Source organism: Mastomys coucha, unplaced genomic scaffold, assembly GCF_008632895.1.
Source record: "Mastomys coucha isolate ucsf_1 unplaced genomic scaffold, UCSF_Mcou_1 pScaffold16, whole genome shotgun sequence".
Lineage (NCBI taxonomy): Eukaryota > Metazoa > Chordata > Mammalia > Rodentia > Muridae > Mastomys > Mastomys coucha.
Genome location: NW_022196898.1, coordinates 76,827,942 through 76,846,707, shown reverse-complemented (window position 1 = coordinate 76,846,707; position 18,766 = coordinate 76,827,942). Strand labels below are relative to the sequence as shown.

General features: G+C 42.1%; 1 protein-coding gene across 1 annotated transcript in view; it reads left to right on the top strand.

Annotated features, from left to right (window-relative positions):
* Positions 1–18,766, top strand: part of Enpep (glutamyl aminopeptidase) — a 68,572-nt gene that overhangs the window by 10,237 nt on the left and 39,569 nt on the right. The window contains exons 2-7 of the mRNA XM_031376170.1: positions 1,699–1,840; positions 3,676–3,807; positions 10,147–10,267; positions 13,585–13,739; positions 14,568–14,681; positions 18,176–18,310. Of these exons, the coding sequence (XP_031232030.1) occupies positions 1,699–1,840; positions 3,676–3,807; positions 10,147–10,267; positions 13,585–13,739; positions 14,568–14,681; positions 18,176–18,310 (799 nt within the window). The remainder of the gene's footprint in view (positions 1–1,698; positions 1,841–3,675; positions 3,808–10,146; positions 10,268–13,584; positions 13,740–14,567; positions 14,682–18,175; positions 18,311–18,766) is intronic.

Here is an 18,766-nt window from a genome sequence, read left to right as displayed (position 1 = left end):
GAGGGTTTCTCTGTGTAGCAGACTTGGCTGTCCTAGAACTCACTATGTAGAGCAGGTCTTGAACTCAGAGATCTGTCTGCCTCTGAGCCCACGTTTTGGACTTAAAGACCTGTACCACCACCACTGGGCTACTCAACCCTAGAAGCAGCCCCTTCTCTAAGGAGCCCTGGCTCCTGTCATTTGGAACTCGTCATTTGGGAACAGAGTAATGTCTGCAATGTACATTGGTAGGAGTATGGTGTGTGTATCTCTGTGTGTAAGGATGGGGCTTAATAGTACCTTTTAAAAGAGATAACAATTTAGCCTTTGTGTAGTGGTGGTGGTGGTGTGTGTATATTTGTGTGTACGTTGTGTCTATGTGGTTTTTTTGTTTGTTTTGGAATTTGTTATTGAGACAGGATCTGGCTCTGTGTACCCACAGGTCTGGCTTGAAAGTAAAAGTAATTGTCCTTGTTTAGCCTCCCAAGTGTTGGACTTACAGAGGTGAAACACCCCCTCTAGATCTTTAGCTTAATATTCTTTGTGATATCGCTTCTCTAGTTCATGAGAACCTACATTGTTCTTGTACAAATTATTAGTGACATCAATCAATGTCACCTTACTTCTATTGTTTTTGTTTTCTGTTCCATCCAATGAGCAAATATAAATCATATTCTTTTACTGCAATATGCATATACACGTATATATATACATATATATACACACACAGTATTTTCACTTGTAAATTCTAGAAATGTTAAATGTTAACAGTTTAGTGCCTCCAAGCACATACCTCGTAACAGCCATAAGGAATACTGCTGTCTCTTCAAAAGTGAGCTGTCTTAGTCAGGGTTTCTATTCCTGCACAACATCATGACCAAGAAGCAAGTTGGGGAGGAAAGGGTTTATTTGGCTTACTTCCACATTGCTGTTATCACAAAGGAAGTCAGGACTGGAACTCAAGCTGGTCAGGAAGCAGAAGCTGATGCAGAGGCCATGGAAGGATGTTCCTTACTGGCTTGCTTCCCCTGGCTTGCTCAGCCTGCTCTCTTATAGAGCCCAAGACCTCCAGCCCAAGGATGGCACCACCCACAAGGGGCAATTGAGAAAATGCCCCACAGCTGGATCTCATGGAGGCACTTCCCCAACTGAAGCTCCCTTCTGTGATAACTCCAGCCTGTGTCAAGTTGACACACAAAACTAGCCAGTACAGTGAGCTTTTGAATTTCGAGACTCTGGTGGATCCTTGCACACATCAAGTGGATGATCTACTACTGAGCTATGCCCTCAGTCCCTAAAATGGGGCCTCAGAGCAAGTTAACATGTACTTCGCCAGGGTGATGGCTCAGCACCAGCTTCGCCTGAAAATGAACAGAAGTTCTGTCCTTGATGTAGCATAAGCAAGGAGGAATGTTCCCCTGGGAAGAGGGAGGCTATGAGAGGACACTCCTCTGCTCCATGACAGAACACACCTGCTCACAGCTCCCAACAGTTAGAAGCAGGCAGCTGGCGCTGCATTTGTTTGCCCCGTTGTTGCTCAGAGGTTTTAGGTAGAGTACCCTCAGAATTCTGAAATCCGTTGACATTCAATAGTTTCTTAGACAGAGCTTATGGAAATGTTATTATTTACAATAACGAAGCCCATATTTTCTATAGGCTTAGAAACACAGGGACTGTCAGAAGGTTGTGCGCATTATGTCTCTGTTTATTCTTCCTAAGGAGCATAGCAGCCACTGACCATGAACCAACAGATGCCAGGAAGTCCTTCCCTTGTTTCGATGAACCCAACAAGAAGGCAACTTACAATATCTCCATCATTCACCCGAAAGAATACTCAGCACTTTCAAATATGCCAGTAGAGGTAAGTATTTTTAAAATTTTGTTTCTGTGCACACTCAGTTTGCAATACTACTTGAACTACTTGATTTACCATAGAAAAGAACCCTGAGTTCTGAAATAAAAATGTGCTATAGCTATCAATTTAAAAGATTAAGGATACATCTTAGCAATATTTTTTTATTTGACTCTAGGGAATTGTCAACTTATAACATCACAGCTCAGCAATAAACTCATCTTGAAATTTTTAAGGAAGAAAGAATACAATACATAGAGATCAGCTGGGGGCTCTGCTTAACGACACAAACCACTAGTCATGGAAAAAAAAAATCAATGACACACTTAAAGTTTTCTAGGCCAGACTTACTATTTAGACTTTTCAGTTCAAAACAAGCCCTCTTTTTAAAATAGATAAAGCTGTGTTAAAAAAAAAAATCATTACTCCAATTCTTGGTTCTTCAATTCAGGGAACACCATACCTATAGATTTTCCTGCAGAAAGAACCTGTCAAACATTGAATTAATAATAGGCTGCATTAACCATGCCTGGGTACTTGTTAATATAGGACTCTTTCCTGTGTTTCCTCTTCATAATGGGTGGCATTGTCAACTAAAGACCATTACCTTGAAGTTATGGTTTATTATGCACAGCAAACATTTGACGTGTAAAAGGCTCACTCTTCAGTATCACTGATCTCTGCCTAGGAATTATTCCTCCCATCTTTTTGACTCACTATCTGAAATATCACTGAAACCCACCCTCCTAAAAATAAGCTGATCCTTGAGAAAGCACAAACCAAACAAAGAGAGCAAATGGGTCAAGATTAAAATGTAAAGCGCCCCCAGCCCCAGAACGAATCCATTTTTCAGATTGTTTTCTTTGGGATATTCAGTTTGGATTGGAGAGAAAAGAGTAAAGGATAATACTTTAAGTTTGACACATGAATTAAAACTTATAAGGGAGCCGGTGTCCTCAGAGTGCCTTGGAGTAGACGAGAGGAAAGGACAGTGGGGCATAAAAAAGACAAACTGACCTCCCCTTCCCTGTGACCCACTCATCTTCAAGGACTATACATCTTTAACTCTGCTAGATTCAGATACTGGTTGGCAGAAGGATGATTCTCTGGGTTGTTAGAAGAACAAACTGTTGACAGTAGACTTTTATTGGGAGGCAACTTTTCTCTTTGGAGCATGCGCATACCCACAAATGGTAAACACATTCCCATCTAGAGAGTGGTTAGATACGGACGTGCAAATGTTTTAAGTTATGGCAGCAAGAGTTTGGCCAAAGGCTGGTTGGTAGTTGATGGACAGAAGGACGGCAGAACTGGTGTGGATGAAGAAACCAGACAAGTTAGTAGTTGGCTCAAACAATGGACTCTCACCTGACCGTGATAACCAGGGCCTTAGCCTTAGTGTCCACACCTTGGCTCTCCAAGGTAGGTAGCTGGAGTTGGGGAACAAAAGCTGGTTATTTACATAGTTGTTATTCTCCTTACACGTGGTGAAACCAGTTCCTGCCTGTTGAACTCTTCCTTCTGCAAGATTCAGCCTATTCTTCAGTAAGACATCAAATCCTAAAATATGGTCAGCACTGTGGATCTTTGTTTTCAGAAAGCTAAGCTCCTGCCCAGTGATATGCCAGTTAAACTTAATCTGATCCAAGGTGTAATTCAGTCACTTCCGGGGTGTTGACAAAACAAAGTGACTTTCCTCCAGGCTCTGCAGCATTACCACTTTGCATCTGAGGTCCGAACTTCAAAAATGAACTTCTGAGTAGGGACTGGGGCTTAGGGGATTCATTTGTCTTATTCATGGTTGATCTTGTGATAAATAAAAGAGGATCTTCTGTTTCCCATAGAAAGAAGAGGTGGTGGATAACAACTGGAAAAAAACCACTTTTATGAAGTCTGTTCCGATGAGCACTTACCTGGTGTGCTTTGCTGTCCATCGGTTCACCTATATAGAGAAAATCTCCAGGAGCGGCAAACCAGTGAGTCTTACTAGATTTCAAACACTCATCACCAGTGTGTTTGCAGTTAGCTTTCTGGCTTCTAATAAATAATTACTTATTAGTTTTCCATACAATAATCAAGAAACCTAATTAGTCACCAGGTTCTAGGAGAGTCATGCTACACTGAACAATATAGAAAAGTGCAAGCTGCCGGACACAGGTGATCAATAAACAAAAATGTCAGCCATGCCTTTGTACAACCTTGAATTATTTTAAAGGGAAACTTCACTGGAACTTTAAAGCCAGCTCTAATATAGACCAGTACAAGTATGTCAGACTCTGTGACCCTACCCAACTTCATTGCAAGGATAGACACGTGTGTTAGAAGGAGCTCCTCAGGAGAGCTAGGGCGGGTAGGTGAATGGTCTGCAAGCATCCAGGAGCTAAACAGTTTACGGTTATCACTTCTATATGTAATTAAAATCAGGCAGCAGCTTCCCGAGATCCTGATGCAAAACGAAACAAAACAACAAAACAGAAAACCCCCAAAATATGTATTTCAAATGATAGGACTTTTAAATCACCAAACTGGCACAGAACACTAAACAGAAAGTAATCAGTACTAAATCAGAAGTAGTTTTGAAAGTATGAGAATATATGTTTTTTAAATGACAGCTTCAATAACTTCCTTTGAATTTTTTTGCATTTATGTATTTAGTATGGGGGTTGAGGGAGTATATACTACATGTGGTGTGGAGGTCAGAGGACACCTGGTGGGAGTTTGTTCTCTTCTTCCACCACAGAAGATCTGGGGAGCAAACCCGGATCTTTAGAGTGGCACTAAGCCCTCTTACCTGACGATTTATCTTGCTGTCCTAATGACTTCTTTTTGAAAAAAAAAAAACAAAAACATTTTTATCTACATTTGTTTGTTTGTTTGTTTGTTTGGGGACTAGAGAGATGGCTCAAAGGTTCAGAGCACTGGCTGCTTTCCCAGAGGATCTGGATTAGATCATCAGCACCCACACTGTGGCTCACAACTATCTGTAACTCTAGTTCTAGGAAATATGATGCCCTTCTCTGGTTACCTCAGACTCCAGGTCTGCGCATGATTCATAGTCTTACATTTGGACAGAACACCCATATACATAAAATAATAAAAATAAATGTTTTTAAAATCATTTTGTTTTGGAAGCCCCCCACTTTGCCGTTCTTTGGATTCGTGTTTTCCTTAGAAAGCAAATCAATTCACCTCTATAACATATGTGTGTGTGTGTGTGTATGTGTGTGTATGTGTATTATATATAACCATATGACACTTTTCACAGTATGTATTTATAAGAAAGAAGTCACTAACCTATCTTACAGATGAGAAACTCAAAGCCAACAGTTAAAATGTTTTGCTCACGAGCTATCTGGGGAGTGGTAGGGACTCGCATTCTGTATTCTTTCCAAAGCATCATCTTCTGCTATGTTTTCTGGGAGATGCAGTGCTCTGGAAACAGCATTACCTTATTATCATCAGTCACTGCAAGAGGAGAGCCAGTTGCTTCTACTTCCCTGGAAAAAGCTGCCTTCCCATAGGTTCTCAATTGGGTTGATACTGAGACATGCAAAAACTGGGCTTCCAATATGGAAGCTATCGTGAGTGGGGGAGCATACAATGACCTTTCGCTTGGGGCTCAGGAGGACCGATCCAGCTCAACTGTTTCTTGAGCCACCTGTATTGCCTTGATGCGATTGTTAGTGTGATGGAGGCGCCATCAGTTTCCAAAGCTAATACAGTGTATTGACATCAATACACTGGGGGAATGGCATCAATAGAGGAAATTGCTTTTCTGGACTGTTCTTCTCATAGGCAGCAAGCAGTGTGCTTCTGGCTTGATATAAAGGTGAGTCTATTATTCCGCTTCATGGTTTTCTTTCTGTTTCATAGCAAATGTGTAATATTTATTGAGTGCTTTCTTTAGAACCCATGATAAACGGCCATTGTCACGTACAGGTGTTTCTGCCATTACGTTTTTATAATATGATTACATTCAGGGTACTTTTGTTTCCTATTTTGAGTAGAACATCAAGACAAGGAAGAAAGGCTGTGCAATTTCTCTATGCTCATATAGGTTTATGAGTCAGAATGCAACCAAGCGAGCAGCAGAGGACATTCCACTCTTAGTGACTTTCTAATAGCAACTGTGAGCTTGCATTTCCCTGTGGCTCCTCTTGCTGAATCTCTCTCGCAGCTCTGCTGCCTGGGTGAGTCATTATGCCTCGTGTCATCGTTTGGCTAGATTCTGAGGATGGATTTTATGTAATGAAATAGAGCAACATAGTGGAAAATACCGTTTTGCAAAAGATCTCAACAGTAGTAAATACTTCTTAGATGGCTCTCCTGTGAAAGCTGACAGCAGAATGGTTTGTCTTAAATCAGCAGCGCCTCCCATCCTTCGGAAAGGGAGCGAGGATATCCTGTCATGACTACTCCTTTCTGCTCTGTTTCTTAAAAGACTAACAGAACTGAACTGCTTTCTGAAATTCCCCTGGTGCCCTAGTCAGAACCCAGCAAGGCATTGACTCTGGAGCTGACTCCAGGGGGCGCCTTGCCCTCTGCCTCTTCTGCTACCATGTGGGATAGTTCCCCTAAAAGTTGAACAGAACTTCACCTGAGGACCTGAAGCACCTAATGTGCATGCTAATGCTTCCCAAAACTTCGTTTTGCCCCGCCAGCCCTTCATATGCTCACTCTGAATCCAAGGCTAATATTGGCACCCCAGAAGTGTAGCTGCCCAGCAGCCACGCCAACCGGGTTCCGGAAAGAAAGGCTGGGGTCTTGGAGTGGAGGATAGGACCGCGGGAGAAATAACGAGACCAAGACAAAGTTTCCGATCAAGGTCCGATGTTTACTTAGGAGATTGAGCATTTATAGGAAAGGAAACCCATCCCCCTCAATGCCAGGATCTTGTCGACTCATTAGCATCTTGTTGCTAGTCAGAAACTTGCCAGGTAGGAATACTCAGTAATGCAGTAGGTGGTGGCTCCTTGTAAGAAAACTTCAGAAGCGGCAGGACAATAGAGTTCTCTTATCTCAGAAAACTCCACCCTAGGTGGGCTAGCTCTGTCTGCAGAGCAGGGACTTGGGGAAGGGTACACAGAAGAAAATTTGCCCAGTGGGATACTCACTTCAGAGAGAAGTACAAACAAAAACAAACAAACAAACAAACAAACACAAAATCCAGCTTTCTTAGAGCTACAGAAATGTGACAGAGAGGAAACCCACCAAGTCTTATAACTCTTTTAAAAAATGAATTATAAATAGTTATTTGAAAAATTGCCTTGGAAGTTTTTGGTGTAAAAGGCAGTCAGTCAGTCCAGCCTTATGAATGATGCCCTGGCCTGTTGGTTTTCTAGCCTGCATTTCTCTGACTTTCTTGCTTTGATAGTACAAGTGTCTAGATGAGGAAAGAAAGGCACTGTTTTCCAGCAGCTAGTCACGAAGTTAAGAATGATCGTCTTAACTCAGTAAAGTCAGTGTGCAAGCTAGAAAGAAGATAGTCCCTAGTGAATGCAATGCCGATTCAGGGGCATGTCCTTCTGGACCTTAGTGCTGAGGTTTAGCAGAAACCAGAGAAAGGTTAACTTCTGCTAAGCCCTGAGGGAGGAGAGGGATACAGGAATGGGGCATGATGATGCAACTGTCAGGGAGCTGGAAATGGCAACAGAACAACAGTGCGAGCATCTGCAGAGGGGACGAGGGGACGGTCTTTCTAAATCCTTCAGCCCAGACATCGTGGGCAGTCTGCAGTTGAAAGGACGTTACCGCTGTTATGGAGGTGTTGGATGGCAGACAGTGTTGGCATGTTGGTAGAACCCTCCATGTCAAAATATGTTCCTGACATATAGCAGATAGGATACACTTATGGATATGCTTTGTCTAATTGCAAAAGTCTTCAAAACTCTTTGGATTTTATAATTGTAGTTGAGCCCAAGAATCCTATGATTCCTTAGCTTATTGATCAGATCTGTGTCTGGAAAATATGACCTATGGGGCTTGTCTGCAAAGGTCCTAGGTGATGGGTAATCTGCAGCTGGCCAGGTGTAGACAGTGAACACTTCTGTGTGGGGATGGGGTTGGGACATTCCCTTGGAAACCAATGAGGAACGTTGATGGCAGTCTTTTCTGTTGCTGTCATCAATAGAAATGTGGAGAAAGGGGAAAAAAAAGTAACTGATACCATTTCAGAAGTATGCTTAGATAAAGTCTGTGTGGGTTGGGGGCACAACTTAATGGTAGTAGAGTCTGATACTGCTACAGAAGCATGCTTGGACGAAGTCTGTGTGAGTTGGGGGGCACAGCTCCATGGTAGTATAGTCCTGGATTCAGTAAAAGGCTCCCACCTTCTGTGGGTAATAGGAAAGCAGTAGCAGAAAGAACAGAGTCCTCCCTACTGGCTTCACCTAAAGCAGAGGGTTCATTATTGTCTCACTTTCCTTCCTCTCAACTTGGCTTCCCACTCCAAAGGGATAGCACAAAGCACGGGGTGGGGGTGGGGTGTAGCCGGCAGGGCAGTATGTCAAGAGGAACAGCTCTCCCTGAAATGTCTGATGGAGAATGAGTGTGGTTAAAAAGAAAAAAAATCTTAGTGAGTCTATGACACTAAGTCGTCGACAGGGGAAGGTTCTGAGCCTTTCTGCTGACAGTAAGGCAGTGCCATGCTGCCACGCTGTGCTTTGAGTTTTCATGACAGGTCACCAGTGTTCTGCTCAGTGGCTGCCAGCTGGGTCCTTAGGGTCAGTTGTCACTTGGAGAAGGTCTGACAGTGCTCAACAAGAGGATATAGGAGAGGGTAGTAGAAATGGGTCATCTCATCTTCTCTGGCAAGTAAAGACTAAAAAGTTCAATGACCGTTGAGAGGGTCACTGACTGAGGTGGACGTTCACTCTGATTTATGCAAAGGAGGTGAGAATATCAGCTAAGTTGAGGATCAGTCAGTCAGCGCTGGTCATTTAAGGTATATTCTTTCACTATCTGCCCTTTATATTGTAGGAGTTCTCCAGAGCTCTCTTCTAAGAAGCAGGGCAGGGGGTGTATGCTCAAATAAACGTCATCATTGTAGTAATGCAATGGGAATAGGAAATGAGTAGGTGTCATCTCCCCCATCCCCTCTGGCACTTTTCTGATCTTGAATCATCTGGTCTAGTTGGGTCAACAGTCTTGAACTTACAAAAATGACTGGATCTCCCCAGGGCTAAAAGATTTAGGATCACATCCATGCCTATCTTGACTTTCTTACAAATGCAGCAGACTGTGGTCTGAAGCATTTCCTTCTTCCATACACTGAAAATCTCTAAACAATCAGAAGATTCATTCCTCAGTGCAGACCCTACCATCCAGGGGCAGCATCTAGTCATCCACTCAGAAGGACTCTTAATACTATTTTTTTTAAAATAAAGTCATGTATGATTAGAGTTGGGACAAAAATCTGCACTCAGTTTGGTTTGTAAAGTAGGTCATAGAGACATCAAATCATATGCTGGCAACTCAGAGAATGGATGGTTCTTACTCACTCCCTCTTGGGAAAACTTTGAGTCATTGTATTTTAGGCTCTGGGAGTGAAATTGAAACATGGCTGGGCCATTTAGAAAAGCAGAGTGGAATGTCACAAAGAGGAACTGTGTAGTCCAAAGCACCTTCAATGAGAAGAACAAAATGAGTTTGCTTCCTCACAAGGAACCGTGTATACAAGACAAGCCTGTGGGTACAAGGAAAGATAAGTAGACACAGAGTCATAGATACCAAAAAGACAATGCAAGGGTTTGGGTTTTTCCTTTTTCAGTTCTTAAAAAGATGGATTTGTTTATTTTTATTTTATGTGTGTTGATGCTTTGCCTACGTGTATATCTGTGTGAAGGTGTCAGATCTCCTGCGACTGGAGTCACAGACAGTTGTAAGCTGTCATATGGGTGCTAGGAGTTTGACCCAGGTCCTCTTAGAAGAGCAGTTAGTGGTCTTAACTGCTGAGCCATCTCTCCAGCCCCAGGCAATACAGATTTTTCAAAGGCAACAATATCTTTTAATGTCTGACATGCTACCAGACTTTGGTAGCAAACTTGTCCAATAGTTTCCGCGCCAATCACCATGCCTTAAGCTGTTTCTACTCACTAATGTTACACAGTTACACCTTAATGACCCTTTTTACCCAAGTCTTAGAGCTGTGAAGTGATTTGTGCAAGGCTGTTTATACAAAGCAGGCTGGGGATTCAAACTAGAAGCTCTGACTCCAAAGGCGCCTGGCGTTCGATTGTTTCATGCTTCACAGTTTGTAGGTCTGCGTTTTATCAGATGAAGACTCATCGTTCTGAACGTCTATGTTTCGTTACTAGCTCAGGGTCTACGTCCAGCCTGGTCAAAAGCAAACAGCAGAGTACGCGGCAAACATAACCAAAGCTGTGTTCGATTACTTTGAGGACTACTTCGCTATGGAGTACTCTCTTCCTAAACTGGGTGAGAAAATGTTCTTAATTCCTCATTTTAAGTTGCCTTTGAGGTTTTTTTTTGGTTTTGTTTTGCTTTTTAAACCTAAGTTAACTTAGTGTGTCTAATTATATTACCACTAATTACTGAGTATCTCTGAGTCTTTTTTTATTAGATATTTTCTTTATCTACATTTTAGATGATATCTCCTCTCCTGGTTACCCCTCTGAAAAAAAATCAAAAACAAAAACAAAAACAAAAACAAACAACAAACCCTGTTTCCTCCCCCTGCTCACCAGCCTATCCTCTCCCACTTCCTGGCCCTGGCATTCCCCTACACTGGGGCATAGAACCTTCACAGGACCAAGGGCCTCTCTTCCCACTGATGAGTGACTTGGCCTCCTCTGCTATACATATGCTGCTAGAGCCATGTGTCCCACCATGTGCACTCTTTGGTTAGTGGTTTAGTCTCTGGGAGCTCTGAGGGTACTAGTTAGTTCATATTGTTGTTCGTCCTAAGGGGCTGCAAACTCTTCAGCTCCTTGGGTCCTTTCTCTAGCTCCTTCATTGGGGACCCTGTGCTCAGTCCAATGGATGGTTGTGAGTCTCTACTTCTGTATTAGTTGGGCACTGGCAGAGCCTCTCAGGAGACAGCTATATCAGGCTCCTGTCAGCCAGTACTTGCTGGCATCCACAATAGTGTCTGGGTTTGGTGATTGAATATGGAAAGGATTCCCAGGTAGAGCAGTCTCTGGATTGTCCTTCTTTCAGTCTCTGCCCCATAGTTTGTCTCTGCAACTTCTTCCATGGGTATTTTGTTCCCCTTCTAAGAAGGATTGAAGCATCCACACTTTGGTCTCCCTTCCTCTTGAATTTCTTGTGGTTTGTGGATTCTGAGTCTTTTTAGTATGTGCATGCACTTCATGTCTGATGTTAACTATAAGCTCAAAATCCATGCTGGAGTCTTTCAAAAATAATAGTCACTATCTACTCTGATATGACAAAGATCTAATCTTTGATTTGGAAGTGACTCCTGCAAAGCTTGCTCACAGTGGGGCCAAAACAGCCACCTACATAATTTGATTTAAAAATCAGGATTCCATCTCGAAAAACCAATAAATAAATAAATAAATAAATAAATAAAATAAAATAAAATCAGGACTCCACCAATGGTTTGTATGCATGGCCCTCCTAAGGAAATTGGAAAACAGTAAGGGCTAGTGATGTTGTAAGAGGCCCATGTGCTTCTAACCCAACCATTGTTATGCAAGACTTTCCAGCCCTGGGAATGAAATACTGAAGCTCCTTCCAGAGTTTCCTTTTTTTTTTTTTTTTTTTTTTTTTTTTGGTAAAATGCAAGGAAAGCCATATGCCATATTCCAAATTTATGGTCTGGCGATCTCCATCAATGGCACAAACAAGCTTGAGTGACCAGTTTGAACAAAGTTGTAACTGTAAGACCCTTGGAGACACTTGTAAGAAAGGCATTAAGAGAACTAACCAACTGCCTAAGCTGTGGTGGTGCATAGCTTTAATCCCAGAATTTGGGAGGCAGAGTCATATGGATCTGAGTTCAAGGCCAGCCTAGTCTACGGAGGGAGTTCCAGGATAGCCAGGGCTACACAGAGAAATCCTTGTCTTGGAGAAAGAGAGAAAGAGACAGAGATAGACAGAGACAGTGAAAGACAGACAGACAGACAGACAGACAGACAGACCACACACACGCGCGCGCGCGCACGCGCACACACACACACACACACACACACACACACACACACACACACACAGACAACCAAGAATCTACTTCCCTATCTAGGACCTTAATAACTCCCATGGAAGGCAAAAAGCACAGTGGCTCTGCGCGTACATCCCCACACCTCATTTTCACTTCAATGGCCCTTTGTCTCATGTATCAATTATGAGAGGAGACAGGAAGACAAGTAGCTTTTTACCAGAGTCAGAAGGAAAATTCCGGATGTTTCCGGGACCCGAGTGCAGAGTGCACAGTCTTTGTCTCACTCCCAGTGGTCACGGTACCCCAGATGTAGAGCTCGTACCAAGTTCTCCCTTCCTCCCCCCTTCTCTTCCTTCTCCATATGCTTCCCTGTGCATCTTCAACACTTTCAGACTTAGCTATATAAAAGAGCCTTTGGAAGTGATGTCCTCCATTATATAAAAAGGTAATTGAATTGACATTAATTAATTATAATGTCCATGTTCATGAGAGAAGAGATTGCTTGCATTTGCTCAAGGATTTGTGCAAATTATACTTTCCAACATTGTGAAAAATGTTGGCTATGGGGGTGATACTTACCCAAGCTTTAGGGATATTCTTATACCATATGACCAACCCCTAAAATGAGAACAATGTGATAAGAAAATCACTACTACTACCTTGATTTTTAATGAAGATATATATATTTTATTCTTTCATACAAATCTTTAAGAAATTTTATTTTAACAAGAAAGGCCCCTTTCTTTCATGTTAGAATGAATTTTCACTTATTTAAAATTTTGTGTCTCATTTAAATTATCGTAGTAATAAAAACTACATTGGGGTTATAGTTCATTAGCTGAGGAAGCTATATTCCCTGCTAATCAATGTTTTTCCTGTTTGCAGATTTAATGTGCTCAGCAATGTCTCCCCTTGTTGGGTGTTATATCTAAAATCCAGAGAAAATAAAGATAGAAATTCCTCTGACCTGGATTAAAAAAAATATATAGAGAGAAATTGATCAATTCCGTGTCCCCCTAACTTATTTAAAATATAAAAGAAGACGGCAAAGGAAAGGGATAGGAAAAGAGGGGATGGACACTAGATTGGCGGAGAATTAGACTGTCCTTAAATTGTGCATCATTGGAGGGGGTGGGGGTTCTAAGTCTGTGTCCTTGACATGCAAGCTATCTCTAGGAAGGCAGGAGCTCTGTCTTCTCAGTTCTCATTTCAAGACTTCATTCTTTTTTTCTTAACACTGTATTCCCCCAAACAGATGTTGTTTATAACCACAGTCATAAATAAGGGATGGAGAAAACTAATAAAAATGAAGTACTGTACAGAGAAGACATAAAACCATACAGGCTTCAAATAAAAGAGCAGTCATGTAATCCTTTAAGAAAAAAGGGAGGGGTGGGGAAGGATGACCCATTGAAGTCTGGAGGCTACAGGAACTTCTCCGTGGGAATGTTGAGTGCATTAGGACCGAATGTTTGCACAAATGATTCCTGCTTCTCACTCTGAAACATTATTTTTAGCCTTAAAAAAAGTCAACCGAAGAACTTCATTTGGTAAGAAACACTGTGGACAAGTGGAAAGAATGTATTTCTCACCAGACTGTCTTTTTCCATAGATAAAATTGCTATTCCAGATTTTGGCACTGGCGCCATGGAAAACTGGGGACTTGTCACTTACAGAGAAACAAACTTGCTTTTCGATCCTCTGATATCGGCCTCATCCAACCAGCAGAGAGTGGCCAGCGTGGTTGCCCATGAACTCGTGCACCAGGTAGAAAGAGGGCCCTCAAGCAAACCTACTTGCTTTTTTAAAAACTGGCCTCTTTCCACAGCAGCAACACAAAGTGGGATGACTAAAGAAGTAAAACAGACCAACTCAAAACATCCCACGTGAAAGCCAGTCTAAGTCTTTTTCTTTTTTCTTTTCAAGACAGGGTTTTTCTGTATAACTCTGGCTGCCCTGGAACTCACTCTGTAGACCAGGCTGGCCTCGACCTCAGAAATCTGCCTGCCTCTGTCTCCCAAGTGCTGGGATTAAAGGCGTGTGCCACTACGCGGGCCTGAAGCCCGTCTAAGTCTTAACTAATGTTGTACTGCGCAGAATCTTTCCCGTGGTTCTCAACCTGCGGATTGTTACCTGGTGGATGTCAAATGACCCTTTCATAGGGGACGCCTACGACCATCAGAAAACATAGACGTGTATATTATGATTCATAGCAGTAGCAAAATTAGAGTTACAAAGGAGCAACAAAAATAATTTTATGGTTGGGGGTCGCCACAACGTGTGACACCGCGTTAAAGGGTCGCAGCGTTAGGAAGGCTGAGAACCACTGCTTTAGACTGTTTTGCGTTTAATAAAAAACACTAGAGACCTTCCTATAACATTACATATTCCTTAAAATATGGGGATTAAAGTGGAGAATTTAACATTCCTCAAATCAAGATGAAGTGGGAAATATATGTTAGGTACAATGTTGACTGCTTCTGTGTCAATTACATATCCATGCCATGAAATTTCCTACCCAACTCCCTACCACGAAAATAAACATCTAACTACTTCCTCTTTTTTTGTTTTTGTTTTTTGTTTTTTTCATTTTAGTGGTTTGGAAATACCGTGACCATGGACTGGTGGGACGACTTGTGGCTAAATGAAGGATTTGCCTCGTTCTTCGAGTTCTTGGGAGTAAACCACACAGAAAAAGACTGGCAGATGGTGAGTCCGAAGCACACTTTCTAAATCTGTTTTCTTCGTGGAAACCCTGCTGAAGCCTTAAAACAATGGTCTAGGATCAGGGTCAAATACAGTGGCGGTTTTGGATATCCGTTGTGAGGGGAGGTTGGAGCCAGAGACTTCCCCTGATCTGCTGTTTGCCAAGAGCCTTTACCCTGTCATCGAGGGAGTAGGGAGCCATAGACAAACACCTGTAAGGAGAGGAGAGTCATGGGAGAAACGGTAGGAAACGCCCACCTTCCCTTTCCAGGAAGTGGAGGGTCAGCACTTCCAAAGTCTTATTTTATAAGCTGTCTGACTTGAGCAGGTTGCTGGAAGGTGGTGAAGCGGTGAAAGATTGGCAGTCAGCTACCAGCTCACATCCTAAATACATCACCTCTCAGACGCACAGCAGGAAGCGTGGCTGTGAGCAAGGGGCATGATCTCTTCTCTGGGTCAGGTCTTCCTCTAATGTCCAATAAGAGCATTGTTCTACATCAAGTAAGCTTCCAAGTTCCCAAACGGTAGGCATACTGACCGTTCTCACAGTGTGCCCCTCAAGGGACCTGGAATAAACATTTCCGGGAATACTACAGAATTTTCTTTAGGAAAATTAAACCTTTTCTGTTTACATGTTAGATCATGTAAGTATTCCTCTCTGGCTGTATTTATGCATGTATGTACATTCCATAGATGTGTATACCTATTTCTATAAAGATGTAGATTGCCATGAAGGATGTAGAATACTGCCCTCTACTGGACTGTTTTTGACATTGAGTAACTTCCCTTTAAAAAAAAGAGATGGACGGAGCTCCTCCGGTTGTTGTAGAGGTGAACAATAAAGTAATATTCAAAGGGCTTAGTTGATAAAAAAAATAACAAGACGGCTCAACTTGGAGTTATTTTTAGCTTTCTCTGACTTCTAAAAGTATTTTTAAATGACATCTAAACTCCGAAGTCTCCTAAGTGTCGCAAAAAGGCTAGTAAAAATCGAATTTAAAAATAGAGGAAAACACCAACCAAAATTTCCCTAGGGCTCAAGAGTCTGTAACTGTTTTTCTTTTTCATCTTTAAAAAGATTTTTCCCTATCTCCTGCCTCTCCCCCCCCCATCTACCAGCTACCCCCACTTTTCTTCACAATTTTATGTCCTTACAAAAACAAACAAACAAACAACAAACAAACCACTCAGGTTTAGAACCAGCTATTGGAACACGAGTAGCCTCTCCAGGGCCACATTCCTGAAGCAAATGGAACCTTCCTCCGCATAGCATAGCCATCAATGGCCAAGAGCTTCTCTGTGGGAGTGGGGCATCATGATCTCTCCTGATTCCAACTGGGAGTTTGGTTGGCTTGATCTTGTACCAGTCACAGCTGCTGATGTAGGTTAAAAAAAAAAATTAAAAAGCAATTGTTGTAAGCCTCCTCCCCTGCCCACCCCCTCCCCCGCCCGCCCGCCCGCCTGCCGCCTTCTTGAATGCACAGAGATCTGCCTACCTCTGCATCCAGAGTGCTGAGGTTATAAAGGTGTGTGCCATTAAGCCTGGCTCTTGGAAAACCTACCCACCTTTTACATTAAATACTTGCATTTCCCTAACCTTCTTTGAAAGGTGAGGAAACTACTCTGCAAAATCGAGTCTTTAAACATTTAATTTACACCAGGGTTTTTCCACCCTAGAACTATTAACATTTGGGACAATGCTTTGTTTCATGGGCTGTCCTGTGCACTGCGAGTCAGCCAGTTCCTGTCACACTATCTACTGCTAGCACCCGTGTCCCAGTTGTAACAAAGGCTAGGAATAGAGATAAAAATAGGTAAGTAAAATCTCCAGTTGCTAATCATCTTTACAGTAAACATTGATGACTTCGTAAGTTTTTGAAAATAAGTTACACAATGGGCAAATTATTTTGTCTTTAATTTTTTTTCTATTACTTTGGCAACCTCCCTTTATCACACTCTTATATTAAATTGTAACATTTAAGTGTCAGTTAATAATCCAATCTTGGTGTTTCAAAACACTGGTTAAGCCCAGCTTGGTTGTAAATATGCCAGTGAAGCTGGCACTTGGGAGACTGAAGCAACAGAGTCCAGAGTTCAAGGCTAACCTGAGATACTTAGTGAGGCCGTGGATGTAACCCAGTGAAAGAGTATTTTGCCAGCATGGGCAAAGTTCTAGGCTCCATTCTCAGGACTGGGGGTGGGGTGGGGTTGGGATTAGTATATTCTAGAAGAATTCATTACCCACTTCTTGAAATCCCAGTGGAACGTAATCAGATAATAGAGCTGTGATTTGCCCCTCCCGTCTTCCCATTTGTTCATCTTGCATTTAGCTAAGAGCAGAAGAATAAATGTTTGTTAAAAACATTTATTTAGTGTTCATGGAGTTCCCAGCTTATGGTCGTGTATGGAAAGGAGTCGGGTAAATAAGTTAGAAAGAAAGTTCCATGAATACCACTGTAACTTACTTCATCAGCGACAACTTTTTGTTTGATGGCGATAATAACACCTCCCAATGATGAGAGACCCAGACTGCATTCAGAAAAACACGGGTTTTTCTTCTCTCACCTAAATCTCTTGATATTACAAACCAAACCAACCAACCCACCCAACAAACAAACATTTAAGTTGAAGTGGCATGATTGCAGCAGACATTCAACCACAGGACCTTGTCTATTATGAAGGGCAACCATGATACTGGGAAATATAAGTTAATATAACGAGCCCCCTTTCAGAAATATTTGAAGTGAGTAGAAGAAATGAAGTGTTGCTTTTTTCTTCTTAAATTAGGACTAGTTTAACAGGCTCCATTTGCAGAGTCTTCACTGGTATGAATCAAAGTAACAATGACAGACAAATGTGTTGAGTTCCCTTGGGTACCAGCTACTATGTATCAAGTGCTGCACATGAACTGGAGTTTGAGTCCTGTGCACAAATCCTAAGAGGAGGGGTTGTCACTGCTAGTGATGGATCAACTTGTTTAAGTTATGGATCAAGAAAACAGAAAGACTGTGCCCCCTGCCATGGAATGCCAACCATACTGCAAAAATCATAGGTGTGCTACTTAACTGAGAAAACCTATGGCCAGATCACAATTGATCACTGGAACTGAAGAATGAGCTAGTGTTTTCTGTGATTAATTGGAAACTGTTCACATTCCAAGGACAAGTAACTGGAAACAACCTCTTTGGCCAATTGACTCCCTACCTCTGTCAATGTTCCTCATAACCCCGAGAAGGGACGTCATTCCCATTACACAGACAAGAGAACTTGAGACATTTGGCCCAGTTTAAAGTACATAGCAGTGAGAATTAGAGGATGAGGACTGGCATCAGGGTAGAGCAGCTGACCGCACAGGATTCATTTGAAGATCTAGAGACCTCACTATATAACCTGAGTCATTGTCACTTCTCTTCCCACAGTTTTGAATCTGTAGCATGTTATAAAATTGAAAGCCGTCCGAGGGATGTGCTAGCTTTCTCTGCTTTCTGCCATTTCAGCTCAGTCAGGTGCTGCTGGAAGACGTGTTCCCTGTGCAAGAGGACGACTCCCTGATGTCTTCACATCCAGTGGTCGTCACCGTGTCCACGCCAGCTGAAATAACATCCGTGTTTGATGGAATATCATACAGCAAGGTGGGAGATACACAGCATTGGTTTTGAGCATGTTTTTGGTTGATTGACTTTTAGTCCATGTCTAAAATTTTGTTTTTAACAAAATGATTAGATTTTGTTGTGAGGGCTGGAAAACAGGTGAGAACACAGCCGAGGGATAAATATTAGGAGGTATTTTGCAAGTGAAGGACTCAATGCTGGTCATTGATACAGGATTTTGGAATTAATTTTCGAATTTTTCACTTTTGTTTAAAGCAGCTTCATTCTAATGATTAAGCAATTACACCTTAAACATCTAATTTAATTTTTTAGTTATTTTTTTAAATGTATTTTGCGAGAGCAGGGCCACGGATGCGTATGCTGAGAGAGGGCAGCTTCTCGCCTTTCCTCCTGTGGATTTGGAGGTTGAACTCAGGTTGGAGGCTTGGCGGAAAACTCCTTTACCCACTAACCATCCTGCCAGCCCTTATCTTGTTT